This window comes from Bubalus kerabau, chromosome 23, assembly GCF_029407905.1.
Source record: "Bubalus kerabau isolate K-KA32 ecotype Philippines breed swamp buffalo chromosome 23, PCC_UOA_SB_1v2, whole genome shotgun sequence".
NCBI classification, from domain to species: domain Eukaryota; kingdom Metazoa; phylum Chordata; class Mammalia; order Artiodactyla; family Bovidae; genus Bubalus; species Bubalus kerabau.
Window position 1 is genome coordinate 41998681 of NC_073646.1, and position 15287 is coordinate 42013967.

The following is a 15287-nucleotide window of genomic DNA, read 5'->3' on the forward strand; positions in this document are numbered from 1 at the left end:
CGGGCTGTGCATGGTGGCCCGCAGCCCTGCCCGTCCTGACCGTGCTGTGGCCGTCAGCCTGGTGCTGGGAGCGTGTCAGTCCCTGGAGCGGTTTCCCCCACGTTTCCCGAGGAGCAGCCTGGTGGCCCTGGCGTGCGTGTGCCCGCCTCCATGCTCGCATGTGTGTGCCCGCCGGGCTGGAGTGGGGGAGACGGAGGGACTGCGGTGTCTGGAGGCTCGGGAGCTGGTGCCTCCGCCGTGGGTCTGTCCAGGTTCAGACGGCCGCCGTCCCTTCTTGGGCGGGCCGAGGCTGGCCACGCAGTAGGGCGCGGGCGTGTCTGCTGATTTCTCATCTTCAGAGCAATGGGCTCCCCTTCCAGCCTCCCTCTAGCTCTCTCCAGCTGGGCGTCTGAGCCCAGCAGGGTGTTTCTGCTCTGGAACCCGCCTGCCCCCCACCCCTCACGGCTCTCTGCTCGGAGGGGCCTTGGAGCAGGGTGACTGCAGGGTAGGGCTCCTGAGGGTCTCCCAGGAACATGTGCCTGGTTTGGGGGCTGCCCTCCGTCTGAGGTCTACATGCAGGGCCAGGCAGGCATCCCTGACAAGCTGACGCACGTCTGGTCCCGGATGCTGCGTGTCCTGCCTTGGCCTGGGCCCGCCACACGTGGGTCCTGCCGGTGCCCCCAGAGCATCCTTGGGGGTGCGGCGAGGCAACTGCGCCCGTGGCCTGAGCCCCCCAGTGGACCCGTGTGCCTTCCTGAGCTGGCCTGGCCAGTCCCCAGCAGACGAGGAGGGGCCGCCGTGCCGTTCGTTCCTCTGTGGGCTCTCGTCTGCGTTTTGATCGCTGTGGAAACGGGTGCCCACCACCTTGAGAGGCTCTGTGCTGCCCTACAGGCCGGCCCCCGGGCGCCGTGTCCACTGGAGCAGCAGAGTGTGACCGCAGGCGTCTGCCGTCCCTGCCCCAAGGTGGAGGCCCTGCCCCAGGGCCCACGGTGCAAGCTAAGGGCCCCGAGGTCCTGGGCCAGCGGCACAGTTCAGGGGGGGGCGTCTCCCCACACAGGGCACCAGGGCGAGTTCTGGCAGCAGTCTCGAGATGCTGTTCCGGGTGACCCCTCCTGGAGGACTGGCTCCCACGTGGACACCGGGAGCACACACTTCTTCAGGGGCTGCAGGGGTGGGGTCGGGGGCATTTTTAGCCTGTGTCGTCCTCACCCCAGGAGAGGCAGTGTCGGGAGGCTGGGGGGCGAGGGCGGCAGGCTGTGTCCCCCTGCCGGCAGCTGGGCACGGAGGTGGCTTTTCCCCGGAGCCCCCGCTCCCCACCCCGGGCTGCTGCTGGGTGCAGGCTTTCTGGTCAGTGTTTGCTGCAGGCGAGGCTGCTCCCAGGTCGGGGTCCCCACACCCTCTGCGTCCTTCCTGCTGCCCAGGCTTTCCTTGCCTCCGGGGAGAGCCTGGCCACGGCCCGTTAAAGGACACTGGTTCCGTGGCCCCGGTGGGAGCTCCACAGCCCTCCTCTGCCGCTGCAGGCTGTGCCTTCAGGCCACGCCCCTGTGGCCAGTGTCGGGCGGACTCAGTGTGACTCAGCCACGGCCCAGTCGCTGGGCGAAGCTGCGGAGGGGGGCCGGGGACGTGGACGGGACGCGGGCCATTGGGCCGTGGACGGGGCTCAGCCGCTGGGGCTCAGGGCGGCCCTGGGTCTGAGGCCTTCTCTCTTGCTTTGTGCGAGTTGGTTTATGTATGAAGCACTTTATGAGGCTGCAGGAATCAATGACCGCCACATCCAATTAACTGGAATTGTTTACAGATGAGCTACATTCTGAGATTTTTATCAGTGAACTTACATAAACAACTATCATTAAACGTATTTATAAAAGCTGCGTCAGGCTGTGAGTCTGTGGGACGGGGATGACCCTCCCGCGGCCCCCAGGGTCTGAAGCCAGGACGGGAGCAGCCTGTCTTGGGGGCGGGAGGGCAGCCAGCTGATGGCAGATGAGATAGGGTGCGAGCCCCGGCACTGACCGCTGCTCAGTCTCCCCTTACCTGGGAGTAGGGGCGGGAGGAGACGGCCCCTGGTGCACCCCGAGACCCCGCACACACCCACGCCGCCTCCCGCGTCAGCCGGCCCCTTGCCTCTGGGCCCGTGTCTCTGCCCGTCCCTGTCTGGCGATGCAGGTCACGGCCCGGCACGTCTGGTGGCTTCCCGAGGACACACTGGGCAGGTCACGGTGAGGCCTGGCGGGAATTGTCGAAAAAACTTTATTTGCTTTTCCATCCAGTTGTGCTCCAGACAGACGAGGCCCCAGGGGCGGGGGGCCTAAGGCCAGGGCACGGCCGGGCCGGGGTCTCGGGGTCTGAGGGGCGAGCTGGCTCTGCCCTAGACGGCGTCCACCTCGTGGAGCGTGTAGTCCAGGATGGTGTCCTGCCCCTGGAACCTGAAGTAGCCGCGGAACTTCTTCCTCTGAAGCAGCAGCGGGAACCAGTAACTGTCGTCTGGCCACATGTCCCCGAAGGGGATCTGGTCCAGTTGGAACCACTGCGGGCGCATCTCTGCAGGGGACAAAAAGGCAGAGTCACTGACGCCAGCCTGGATCTCAGCCTTATTTTCTGTGAGGGATTCACTGAGTTACTGTGCGAGGAGCTTGGCATCCTTTGTTATTTCATCCAGGCGACTGGACTCCTTATTTTGCAGGAGAGGAGGGAGGCTCAGGCCCTGGTGTGTTTCTGCCCCTGCGCTTGGGGAGGGGCGGGGCCAGGGGCCACCCAAGCCGGCCGTTCTCTGCCTGCCTCTCCCGGCCTGGACGCTCACCGTCACTCTCCACGGGCGTGCCCTGGACCCTGTCTGTGCAGAAGACGTGCATGTCCATCAGCTCGGGGTCACCCACGAACTCAAACGTGATCTGGCCCGCCTTGTGCAGCGCGTCCACGGTCAGACCGCTTTCTTCCTGCAGCTCCCTGCGGACAGACGGGCAGACAGGAAGCGACAATTAAATCAAGGCGCCCGTGTCCACGCGGAACCAGAGAATAGAGCTGGGCGGACAGAGGAGTGGAGAGTGCACGTGTGTGGCCAAGGGGGCGGGTTTGGGGCTGCTGTTTTGGGGCGCCCAGACGCGCCCCCTGCCCCCAGCTGAGCATCTGGGCGCGCCGAGTGGCAGCCAGCCCTGGCCTGGCCCTATGTGGCTACTCGGTGGTCCCATGGGGCGGGGGGCCCGCACTAGGGCCAGGAGCCCCCACCCACCCGCTCGGCTCCCTGCACCGCCGGGCCCTGAGCCGAAGCCTACCTGCCCAAAGGGTCTCGCTCTGGCCTGCCCTGCTCAGAGCTCCGCATCAGGCCGCAGGCTCCTCGCCTCCTTCCCAGAGGAGGGGAGACACCCCTGCCCTCCCGCAGAGACCAGCCAGCTCTCGAGCCTCCTCTGAACTTGATCGCGGGGGATGGGCTTTGGGCCATCCTTGCCGTGTCCTCCTCCTCAGGACCCCTTTCTCTCCCCGCCCCCGACCTGTGCTGGGAGGAAGGGCCAGGGGGCATCGCCACGTCTGAGCTCACAAGCCAGCTGACTGACAAGGAAGCGAGGGTGCCCCCTAAACACGAGTGCCTGTTTCACACTTCCCCAGGCCACATAGGCAGTTTAGCAAACACACGAGGCCTGGTCACCCAGCAAGAACCCCTGTGAGCACTGGAGTCTTCCCTTCGGGTCTTTCTCCTTCGTGCACCACTTGGAAAACTGCAAACACGGAACCGAATCTGGGACCTGTGCCGCTCAGAACGCTGCGGAGTGACGTTCCACACCTGGAGGGACTCAGCCGGCCTCTCTGCCGCTGGGTACCTGATGCGCATCCTCAGGCACGCCCCCTGCCGCTAGCCCTCCCCCAGCCTGCTGCTCGCCATCCGGGACAGAGCTTTCTGGAGGGTCTGCTGTGGGCTCTGGGGGCCCCACAAGCCCTGCAGCCGTGAAGCTCAGCGCCTGTGTCTCCTGTTAGCGACTCTCACTTCCCCACTGCTCTGAATTTATTTCTGTGGCTGTAAAACCGTTCTAATTATGTCTGACCTTTTAGAGCTGTAGGTTAAAAAAAGGTCTGTTTAAGCTCTGATCTCGGAGTTCTGTTAGGAACACAGTGCATAATTCCTGTGCCCACGACTAGGAGTCAGGGAAAGCACTGTGTCCATCAAACGCGCATTGGGTTAAACGGTTGCCTTTCTGAGCCTGGACTCTGCCCTAGCCTCCCCGTGAAGCCGGGAGAACTGGGTCCACCTGCTGCCGTTCAGTGCGGCCGAGTGACATCCCGAAAGCTGGAATGTATTCACTGCGATGATCAATCAGAATTAGATACGACCTAAAAAAATGAGTGTTTTTGCTTGTGGGGGTGCAAATGGCTCCCCAATTAGACATAAGAGAAGCACTCAGCAGGGCCTCCCCACCTCTGGCAGCAGGCTGGGAGCTCGTTTTTAAAAACATCACTGACTGATTCACTGTTTTGACTCATTTGGGTTCATCTTCCCCGAGTCCGTGGCGGGCTATGAAGTATCAGTCATCTCCCTGGTGTCAGAGCCAAGGCTCCATTTCAGGCCTGGATAATCAGGCAGCCGAGATGACACTGTTCCAGTTCTGCTAATGTGTCTGATCACATCTCTGGGATGCTCCCCAGACGGCAGGCGGGGAACAGGACGAGTGACACGTTAAACCCCTGGTGGGAGCGGGGCGGTGGGGCGCGACCCTGTGGTCCAGCCCGCTGCGGAGCTTGGGGGCCCGCCTGCTGTTCCTCCTCCAGCCCAGCCTGCGGGAGGTCTCTGAACACCACACTCTGCTACTCACCAGCTCTGGGAACACTGGCCAGGACGGCAGGCCTGCTCCACACCCAGAGCCCGAACCTGGCTGTGAGGCGCCGCCGGTCCCCAAGTGCCAGCAACCCTCCCCCCAGGAGGAGAATGCATCTTCCTTGGGGCTCTGGCGGCCCCCCAAGTGTGTCCTGCACACAAGAAGCCAGAGCCAGCCCCACACGCCACCTGAGTCTGCAGGTGAGTGAGGAGCACACGTTAACCCTGAAGTGGTGCCCACCCGGGACCCCAAGGGGCAGGGCACCAGACACCAAGGCTGCCGAGACCTGCTCGTTAGAGCAGGGCAGCCAGGGGATGGGGTCTGAGGAGCAGCTACACGCGTGTGCAAGGGAAGAAGCCAGAGCCGCCTGGGGGCGGGGGGCTGACAGCAGAGTCGGGTGCACGGCAGTGCGGCCTTGTGGGGCCGGTCTCAGCCTGTGCCTCGGGCATGGGAGCGTGCCACCCGTCCTGCCTCCCATCTGCAGGGGCTCCGCAGTCCTTTGTCAGGGGTGTCCTGATGCAGGGGGCAGGATGGAAAGGAGGGGTTGGGCCAGACCGTGTGGGCTCAGTGGATGACACAGGGTGTTGAATCTATCCCCACGAGCCCGAGGGGCAAGAAGGCAGAGGCTAAAGTCCGGAGGGCTGTGTGGTCTCGGGCACTGCTGTGTCTCTGGGCTTCAGTTCTTTCCCACGTGAATGTACTTGGTGTCGAGGAAGAGACTGTGAGTGAAAGGCCCCAGATATGCTTGTCATCAGCTCCCCTGAACCAATGAAGAAGCCGAGTGACTGGCCAGCCCCTTGGCTAGAAAGAGGAAACTGACTTTTCCACCCAAACCACCACCGCACAGCAGCAAGCCAAGGTGTGCCCAGCCTGGACCATGCGCCAGGCCCTGTTCAGTCCTTACATCTATTTTCTCACTAAATCCTCACAACAGTCCCAAGAGGTAGTTGTGACGGTGGTTTAGTTGCTAAGTTGCGTTATGACTCTTGTGACCCCATGAACTTGAGCCTGCCAGGCTCTTCTGTCCATGGGATTCTCCAGGCAAGAATACTGGAGTGGATTGCCATTTCCTTCTCCAGGGAATCTTCCCGACCCAGGGATGGAATTCAGGTCTCCTGTATCGTAGGCAGTCTCCTGCATTGTAGACAGATTCTTTGCTGACTGAGCTACCAGGGAAGCCAAGAGGTAGCAGATACTGCTATTATTCCCACTGTGCAGATGAAGAAACTGAGGCACAAGGACTCAGCCTGTGCTCCAGGTCACGTGGCTCTGGGTGGGCAGGGGTCAGCTCTACAACCTGAACCCTTGTCCCCTGTGGAAGCTGGCTGTGCGGTCGGGCTGGCTCCTCCCCTTACCTCTTGGCCCCATCCTCGATGGTCTCTCCTTCGTGAACTTTGCCCCCGAAGCCGTTCCACCGGCCGGCCCCGAAGCCGCGTTTCTTCATGCCCAGGAGGACTTGCTGCGGCTGCAGCACCAGGACCAGCGTATAAAGCCTTGAGGCGCACATGGTGCCCTTGGGTTCTGTGAGGAAGGCAAGGGGCTGGGTCAGCTTGATTTGGGTGTAGATGGGGTGTGGAGGGAAGCATGAGCATTTTGGTGGCCAGGGGCCGGGTGGACTGGAAATGTGTGCTGGAGAGCAGGGAGAGGCAGCGTCCCAGCTCTGCCCGATGTGGCAGATTTTCTGGGGCAGATGGAGACCTGGCCCCCCTGACCCAGCAGCAGCAGCTCTGGACCCTTTGCCTGCTGGGCTGATGCAGGTCAGGCAATGGCCAGGTCGTCCCTGCCTCTCTCCTTAGCACAGGGCTGTTCTTGCTCGTGCGTCCACCTCTGAGCCCACCTGGCATGAGATGAACCATGCTTTTTACCCAACGGTTCTTGCATCTGGGTTTTGCTCTTGGCCTTTTCATTATGGTGCCTTCTGGCTATTGGGTTCTGGTTTCTGCCTCTCTGCAGTACCAGACCCCCAGATTCCCAGGAAATGTACGGCTCTGACACTGGAGAGCCCCCAGTGAGGCCTGGCCGGCCTCCCCTGCTATGACAGGTGTTCACATTCTGCTCACAACCATTGCTGCTCCGGGACCTGGTGCTTGGCCTGGAACACCACTCCTGCCCGAATGTGTGTGTGAAAGACCCTGCAGGGGACGTCTGGTCACTGCTGGAGACGTGCTGGAGGTCCAGGACCGTGCTCCCTGTCCATCCATCCTCATCCCGGTCTGGGGCCCGCACTGGACGAGATGCAGGATTCGGGACCAGGGATGCTCCAGGGAAGTCACGGTGTCCGAGAACAGGGAGCGAGGCCTGGGTCCCGGTGCTGGCGACAGCTCGTGCATAAATGGGTCTCTGGGTCCAGCCGCTCTTTAACATGCGGTCTTTGTGATGCTGCTGACCTGTTAAGGCGCAAAGCCCGGACTTCCTAAATTAATTAGGAATGTCTGCTGTCAGTTATTAGGCACCGATCATATATTTTCCAAAACGTATCCCACTTAACAGACCCAACAACCCTGTGAGCTGAGACTTGGCTTCTCCGTTTTCCGCCAAGGAAACTGAAGCTCAGAAAAGCTAAAGAAAATCGAACACCAGAGCCAGTGCCGAACCCTCGGTCTACCTGCTGTTGAAGTACAGTTGGCCACAGCTCTTGGCACTACGGTCGGGCGGGTCCCCAGAGAGCACACGTGACGTCAGGGGCCAGGCGGCCCGCTTTCTCAGCCGGGTGGCCTCTGAACGGGAACACCGGTCCACTGAGGCCCGTGACTAGGGTTTAGACAACACGCCGTCGAGTGCCAGGCTCGGGCTCCCGTATCTGGCCGTCCGTGAAGGGCCGCCAGCTGCCCTTCGGCGGGCCCCAGGCGCATCTGCGGCGGCCGCATCCCCTGCTCACCTGTGCTCTCGCCCCCGGACTCACCCAGGCCCGGGCACTGCGCGCGCCTTTCGAACCCACGCGCCGCTTCCGGGGGCGTGGCCTCGGGCCGGAAGTGAGGCCGGTACTTCCGGTGGCGGCTGCCGGAGCGGGTCTGCGTCCATGGCGGGGTGAGCGGTGAGGTGGCTGAGGTGGGAGGTCGGTGGGCGCGGCGGCTGGTGCTCAGTGGGAATTAATGGAGCACCTACTGCATGTGTGCGGGAGGCGGAGTGGCCAGACGGCGGCCCCGTTTTTCGGGTCCGGAAAGGGGCTCAGAGCTTACCTCGTCCTGGCCCGGAAAGGGGTCGGCGCAGCCCCGGCGGGGTGACGAGAGCGGACCGTCCGTGCTCGGAGCGGCCGAGGCTCCCGAGGAGCGGCGGCGGGGGTGGGGGCAGGAGGGCGCTGCTGGTGGAGGCGTGTCGGCCGCAGAGCGCCGCGGGCCTGAAGCCGCCGTCGGGACACGAGCGCCCCGTGTGGCTGCACCCTGGCCGTGGGCTGGGGCTGGCGGTCCGCGCCCACAGCAGGCGGCCGCGGGGCGCGCGGCTCCTCTCTCCACCCCCGCGCTGACCGCTGCAGTCAAGTCGGCGCCCAGGACGCTGTGCCCGCTTTCTAGGCTCCTCACGCCTTTTCAAGGCAGCAGTTCCCAAGCATTGTCTCCGGATCCTCGTCAGCAGTTTTCATGCTGAGGGAACTTTGCCTGGGAGCCATGGGACTAATAATAGTTTTTTGTTTTCTTTTTGTCAGAAGAATGTAGATACTTTGTAGGGTTGTTCTGAGAGTTAAAGAGAGGTGTAGATAACCCATGGCACTCAATAAACTTAAAAGCCCCACTTTCCAAAGAGGCTTGAAAATTGCCCTTCTCAGTTATACACAAGATAAGTTCAATTTTATCAAGAAATGTGACAGGTTGGTCAGACCCTGTGCTGCCTGCCAAAGCGATGGAAGCAAAGGACCTGTCCTGTGTGTGTGTGTGTGTGTGTTTAATCTCTTAAATAAAGCCCAATGAAAATTCGTATCCTGTGAGAAAGAATGTTCCTTTCATGAAATTTATCAGTATTTTCAACCAGTATTGGGAAAACTTTGGTTGACACAAAGTGACTACCATTACCCTTTGAGATTGTCTTCTGAAGATAACTTCAGGAGAGAAAAGCATCTTATGACCACAGAGGAGAGGCTTGCTGGGTTAGTTTGCTCTGGCTCCTGTAACTAAGCACCCCAGGATGGGCGGCCGAGAGGGCAGAGATTTACTGGCTCAGTGTCTGCAATCTGGAAAACGGAAATCAAGCTGTCAGCAGGATTAGTCTCTGAAGTCTCTCTCCTTGACTTACAGACGCCGTCTTCTCCCTGTGTCTTCCTGTGGTCTTTGTCCTGTGTGTGTCTGCGTCTTGATTACTTCTTAATAAAGACACCAGTATTGGATTGGAGAAGGCAGTGGCACCCCACTCCAGTCCTCTCACCTGGAAAATCCCATGGACGGAGGAGCCTGGTGGGCTGCAGTCCATGGGGTCGCTAGGAGTCGGACACGACTGAGCGACTTCACTTTCACTTTGATGCATTGGAGAAGGAAATGGCAACCCACTCCAGTGTTCTTGCCTGGAGAATCCCAGGGACAGGGGAGCCTGGTGGGCTGCCGTCTCTGGGGTCGCACAGAGTCGGACACGACTGAAGTGACTTAGCAGCAGCAGCAGTATTGGATAGAGCCCACCCATTTACCATTTAAGGTAGTGGTTAAAGAACCTGCCTGCCAGTGCAGGAGACATAAGAAATGCGAGTTCAATCCCTGGGTCGGGAAGATCCCCTGGAGAAGGAAATGACAGCTCACTCCAGTATTCCTGCCTGGAAAACTCCCATGGACAGAGGAGCCTGGTGGGCTACAGTCCACGGGGTCTCAAAAGAGTTGGATGTGACTAAGCGCACATGCAGACTCTGGGGGGATGTGGTTCAGCCCATAACACCTTTCCGGCTGTAGTCTTGTCAAGTTGCCTCTCCCACTTGGGCCATAGTGACCCATCTCTAAAAATGTGTGGGTTGAACCTGGGGCCCCACTGGCCTATGTGATGCCAACCTGCTTGCTCCTTTTTCCTCACCAGGTCCTTGAAACTGGTGTGGGCTTCCCTTCAGCGTCAAAGGTTCCACACCGCTGGAAGTTGCTACAAGAGCCGGACTGGCGCTGAGCACCTGTGGCTGACGCGGCACTTGAGGGACCCGTTTGTGAAAGCTGCGAAGGTGGAAAGTTACCGATGTCGAAGCGCCTTCAAGCTCCTGGAAATGAACGAGAGGCACCAGATCCTACGGCCTGGCCTCCGGGTGTTAGACTGTGGGGCCGCCCCTGGCGCGTGGAGCCAGGTGGCCGTGCAGAGAGTCAACGCTGCGGGCACAGGTGGGGCCTCCCGACCACTGTGGTCTAGACGCAGGCCAGCTGCCCTTCAGGGCACACAGAGCAGCGCAGGCGCTCTGTGAAAGCACGCGCTTCTGCGTGCTTGTTTAGTAGGAGTGATGCAAACCCAACACGGACATTTTCAAAATGAAGGGGGAGTGAAGGTGAAAGTCGCCTGCGACCACACCACAGAAGTGCCTAGGCTGACACGGCCTGTGTCCTAGGCCTGTGCTGCTGATGCGCGGCCTCAGCAACGCACTCAGATGGCCGTCTGTAAGTCAGGTTTCTTTCCTCAGCAAAGAAATCACTCTGTGATTTCCTCCCTTGACATCCTCCCTTGGCAGGACAGCTGAATCAACCTGGGGTTTCCTGGAGTTGCTCCTGGGGCTGCCCAGGGAGCCCTCCTGGCTCTGGACACTCCACTTTGGCCCAACTCAAGGGACTTAGTGCTTATCTCTTATGTGTCTGGGAGTTTTAACTAAGATCATAGATATAAAAAAGTTGCCTCTGACTAATAGATCAACCGACTACCCATACAAGGTAGAAAATGACACCATCCATTTAAACAGCTGCATACTATCCCAGATACTGGTTATACTGTTGGTATTTAGCCAGTTTCCTCATCATGGGCATCAAGATCGCCTTTGAGTCTTGTAGGTGAGCAGTGCTAAGGTAACAGTCCGGTAAGGATTGTTACTTGCATTTCCTACTGTAACTTCTGAGGGTACCACCTGCTCTGGCAGGTCACAGAGATCTCTCCCATACACCTTAGAATGGTGTGTGTGCCCATCTTCCTGATGAGAAAATTGAGATCTACAGGAGTTTTAGTGACCTGCTGAACCAGGCATGCCACTCCCTGGGTTTTGTCTTCAGTCTCTTTAATCTGGGTAGCATGCCTCAAGAGGGTTTAGAACAGTTTAAAAACATGTCTTACAAGCTCAGTAAATGTTTATCATTCAAATGAATGAATTATTTTCCCGCCACTGAGTCTACCCACAGACTTCCTAACGACTGATTTTAGAGGTTCTTTAATGGCACCCCACTCCAGTACTCTTGCCTGGAAAATCCCATGGACGGAGGAGCCTGGTAGGCTGCAGTCCATGGGGTCGCTAGGAGTCGGACACAACTGAGCGACTTCACTTTCACTTTTCACTTTCATGCATTGGAGAAGGAAATGGCAGCCCACTCCAGTGTTCTTGCCTGGAGAATCCCAGGGACGGGGGAGCCTGGTGGGCTGCCGTCTCCGGGGTCGCACAGAGTCGGACACGACTGAAGCGACTTAGCAGCAGCAGCAGCCCCCCTAATTGCTCTTCAGGAGAAGCAGGAAAACAGCTAAGTTTAACCTGTAGGAAGAGGTGGGAGAAGCAGAGACTGTGTACATAAAATGGCTTGGGTTCTTTTAGTTCCAAAAGAAGTTGCAAAAATGCAACCAAAGCCATTTGCTTTTAGAAGGCACTTCCCGGGGCCACAGTACATGGGACGTTAAAGGAACGAGCACTGGTGTGCAAAGTGGGAGGAGAGCTGTCCCACTCTCCAGGGCTGAAAGCAGCGAGTTTCCGCCTTTGAAAAAGGAGGCGCCCTGCAGAATAGCTGGATTTCTCATCTTCAGATAAAGATCAAATACCTGCCCTCACCCGCAGAGCAGCCTTTTTACTAGGCAGAGCGAGCTCTGAGTCTGACTGTTGCTTGGATGCACCCTGGCGTGTAGGGAGTGGTGCTGGGAGGGGCTGGGAGGTGGGGGCCAGGGCAGCAGCCTTGCAGCGGGAAAGCCCCTTTCGGGTGAAGCGAGACTGACATCTTTCTGCTTCACAGCTGCTGTCACTCGGACACGGGCAGGGTAGCACTCTTTTACCTTATTTAGCAGCTGTCCACTTATCCTGTTTCTTGACTTGTTTCTAATAGTTTCTACATTGAAAGAAACTGGATTAAACTGCAGAATGGATTTGTTGATTTAATCCAGAGGCACTTTATATAATAATGTGTCCTTCTCTGTTTTAGTTTATCAAAGACTCCTCAGAGATAAGAACCCTTTTAACAGAGAGCAAGGCTCGGGGAGTGAAATGGAGTCAGAGGTGGAGCGTCAAGGCCAGGGTGTGGCCCCAGGTCTGCCTGTCCCCTGGGACAGTCAGGTTGCCTCTCCCAGCCTCAGTTTCCTCAGATGTAGAGGGAAGACCACCACTCCCCGCCCACCACATGTTTTTCTAGGAGGAAAACTCTGTGTCCCCATTTTTGCACATTAGTTCTTTTTTCAGTCCTGACTTTTACACACACACACACACACACACACATATATATATATATATATATATATTATTTTTTTTTTCTTTAGTCTGTGCCGTGCGGGATCTTATTCCCCATCTAGGGATCAAATCTGTGCCCCCTGCATTTGAAGCACGCACTTAACCACCGGACCACTGGAGAAAGTCCCCTTTATCTGTTTTATTATTTTGTTACATTTACTTTGTGGGATGATTTCGGGATGTCAGTGAGTAAGTACCTTCACCATTTCTTCCTTAGACCCCAGTGCTCCTGTTGGCTTTGTGCTTGGGGTAGATCTTCTCCACATATTCCCCCTGGAAGGAGCAACGTTTCTATGCCCTGCTGATGTGACTGACCCTAGAACCTTCCGGAAAATCCAAGAGCTGCTTCCTGGTGGGAGAGCAGATGTGATCCTGAGTGACATGGCACCCAACGCCACGGGGATCCGCAGCCTCGACCACGACAGGCTCATTAGCTTGTGCTTGTCCCTTCTGGACATGGTTCCACATGTCCTGCACCCCAGGGGGACATTCCTTTGTAAAACCTGGGCTGGAAGTCAGAGCCATCGGTTACAGAAGAGACTGACTGAGGAATTCCAGAACACAAGGACTGTAAAGCCCGAGGCCAGCAGGAAAGAATCATCAGAGGTGTACCTCCTGGCCACACAGTACCGAGGGAAGCCAGGAGGTCTGTGAAGGACTGAGCGCTTGTTCTCCTGTTTCTGGCTCTTCACTGCAGATGTAGCTTGAGCTCTGTCCTGAAGTGTGGCCGGGGAGATCCGAGCTGGATCTACGATGCAGCAGGCAGGACAGATGGGGGACCTTTTTTTAAGACAAAACTATATTCATTGTTCACAATATATGACGATATATGATTTAAAAAATCCCTATAATACTATTTGTGAAGAGGAGTTACCATGAGAAAGAGACAAAGATAAAAGGATGAAAAGACTGGGATGCATAAAAACACTGAGGCAGAGAAACATACAGACACCTTTATGGAATTTTCTCACCATGGTTAGTATGTTACGGAGGAACTGGCTTCCACCGTCGCCGCAAAACGACCAGGTTTCCAGGTGTTATTTTGGGCATACAGTGTAATGTAGAAAAATCTGAACCTTCATTCTGGGGATTTGTTTCCATCTCTGTGGTGAATGATCCGGAAATACTTCAAGCAGTGAGAGCTCCTTAGGGAAGACATTTGGTATGAATTATGGAAGGGGGGCAGACAGTGTGAAACTAGAAATGTTTCTATAACACGCCAGGCTCCAGAGACTTAAAGGTAATAACCAAAGCAAGCAGACACATGGTGTGTTTATTTCCTTTTACTCTCTTCCAGGAACTCAAGGTTATAAAACAGCATAGGGTGTAATATTTTCTGGAATTTCCATACTTTAAAAAAAAATTGATTTCTTTGAAACCATTTTCTGGAGGAGTGGTCATCCCTTAAGAGTGTATTGACTGTAATGATGATTAAGTCTTGCCTATTGAAAACAAACACACAACCTAAAAAGCTGGGAGTTATTTTTATTTGGCAGATAAAACTGGGGACTTAAGTCTGGGACATAGTATCTCAGGTAACTCGGACTGCCCCGAAGAGGTAGAGGAGGAGCTGGAGTATATAGGAATTTTCGGAACAAAGACCACGTACTTGGAACATCAAAAGATTTCTGGTTAATAAACAAAAGACTAGATGTCTCCAAGAATTCCGTGCTTTCCTGTGTGTGGAAAGACGCAGGAGTCTTAGGCTCACTGAAATCGTTCCTTTGGTGCGACCTCAGCTACCTGGGCCCAGTGTCCTGCGCTTTCTCACCCTGAGTCTCCTCAGGGTTCACTGTCGGGGTTGGACGTGGGGTGGCGGCAGCTGCAGAGTCTGATGATTTCGTGGCTGGCATTACATTTTGGGGGTTCCCTGGTGGCTCAGACTGTAAAGAATCTGCCTGCCATGCAGGAGACCCATGTTCAGTCCCTGGGTTGGGAAGATTCCCTGGAGAAGGGGATGGCTACTCACTCCAGTATTCTTGCCTGGAGAATCCCATGGACAGAGGAACACGGCCCACTACAGCCGTGGGGTCAGAGTGAGACGACTGAGCAACTGACCTGTTTTCACCCTGAGCTCATCCTCATGAGTGGCTGATGGCTGCAGCATTCTTTATTTACTGATATGGCAGGCAGCATTTTTAGTTCACACATCCCAAGGATGGCTGGGGGAAGAAATGGGGTCCAAGGGTAGTCCAGATCCCCGAAGTAGTCTGCGGGCCGGCCTTATAAAATTTTTTTTATCTTATTTTCACTGCCCCGTGTCCTACCTCCACCACCACATTCTTTGCCTCTGCATCCTTTTTCCTCTGGCGACACAAATTCATGGTTTACTCTCTGGAAGTTCGGTGCAGACCCTCCGGCGCTTCGCCGGGTTTGTGGAGGAGGAAGAAGGGACTTGAGAGACCCGTTAGTAGACGCAGGCTGCAGAGATTGCAGGAAGGGCCTGCTGGCTGTGGGCTGACCGCGCCCTGCCCTTGCTCCCTGGAGAAGGGGACCCAGACGACGGCTCCGCACCCCAACAGCTCTCAGGGCGCTAGGAAGATAGCTTAGTCGCATAGTATTTCCTGTTTTTCTTTTTTTTAGAGAAAAGTAAAAACGCATTCATTAATTCAAGCAAACACCGCAGTGGCAAAAGCTGCGGACTAGTCAGGACTGCAAGGAAGTTTGGCCCCAGGAGGCCACCGTTGGGCGGTGCTATTCCACGGAATACAGTGCGAGACAGCCGTCCAGTGGAAGCTTGGCCTGCGGCGGACAGGGGCACCAAGGGAGTCCCGCGGGCCGGCCTTTGGCTCCGAGCGTTCTCCGAGCCGCGGCATCCCGGGCGTGGGACTGAGACGCAGCCCCTGTCAGAGCGCCGACCCGCCGTTTCACGGCCAGTCCCGCCCAGATCTCGCGAGAGCGCGAGCGCACGTCTCGCGATACGCGGGCTC

At 57.1% G+C, this 15287-nt stretch overlaps 2 protein-coding genes across 5 annotated transcripts; one reads left to right on the forward strand and one right to left on the reverse strand.

The window, feature by feature from the left end:
- Positions 1–2213: 2213 nt before the first annotated feature.
- On the reverse strand, positions 2214–8112 carry NUDT1 (nudix hydrolase 1). 4 transcript variants are annotated; one of them, XM_055562256.1, is made up of 4 exons: positions 7964–8112; positions 6140–6305; positions 2780–2925; positions 2214–2520 (listed from the first exon to the last, which is right to left on the reverse strand). In XM_055562256.1, exons 2-4 carry the CDS (start codon positions 6289–6291, stop codon positions 2348–2350), a joined length of 471 nt encoding a protein of 156 aa, XP_055418231.1. In that variant the 5' UTR covers positions 6292–6305; positions 7964–8112; the 3' UTR covers positions 2214–2347. The 4 variants fall into 4 exon arrangements, with proteins under 4 accessions (XP_055418231.1, XP_055418228.1, XP_055418230.1 ...); XM_055562253.1 differs by lacking the exon at positions 7964–8112 and adding an exon at positions 7663–7774; XM_055562255.1 differs by lacking the exon at positions 7964–8112 and adding an exon at positions 7687–7704.
- Positions 7717–15152, forward strand: MRM2 (mitochondrial rRNA methyltransferase 2). Its single transcript, XM_055562252.1, has 3 exons — positions 7717–7811; positions 9771–10060; positions 12575–15152. The coding sequence occupies exons 1-3, from the start codon at positions 7804–7806 to the stop codon at positions 13009–13011; spliced, it is 735 nt and encodes a 244-aa protein (XP_055418227.1). The 5' UTR covers positions 7717–7803; the 3' UTR covers positions 13012–15152.
- Positions 15153–15287: the final 135 nt, after the last annotated feature.

Bases quoted from the DNA above. Each gene is read 5' to 3' on its own strand.
- MRM2 (XM_055562252.1), top strand. The intron at 10,061-12,574 runs GTGGGGCCTCCC...TTTCTTCCTTAG, and splicing joins AGTCAACGCTGCGGGCACAG to ACCCCAGTGCTCCTGTTGGC.
- NUDT1 (XM_055562256.1), bottom strand. From the start codon at position 6,291: ATGTGCGCCTCAAGGCTTTATACGCTGGTCCTGGTGCTGCAGCCGCAG. The intron at 2,926-6,139 runs GTAAGGGGAGGA...GTCTGTCCGCAG, and splicing joins ATCGAGGATGGGGCCAAGAG to GGAGCTGCAGGAAGAAAGCG. The intron at 2,521-2,779 runs GTGAGCGTCCAG...TGTCCCCTGCAG, and splicing joins CACGCCCGTGGAGAGTGACG to AGATGCGCCCGCAGTGGTTC.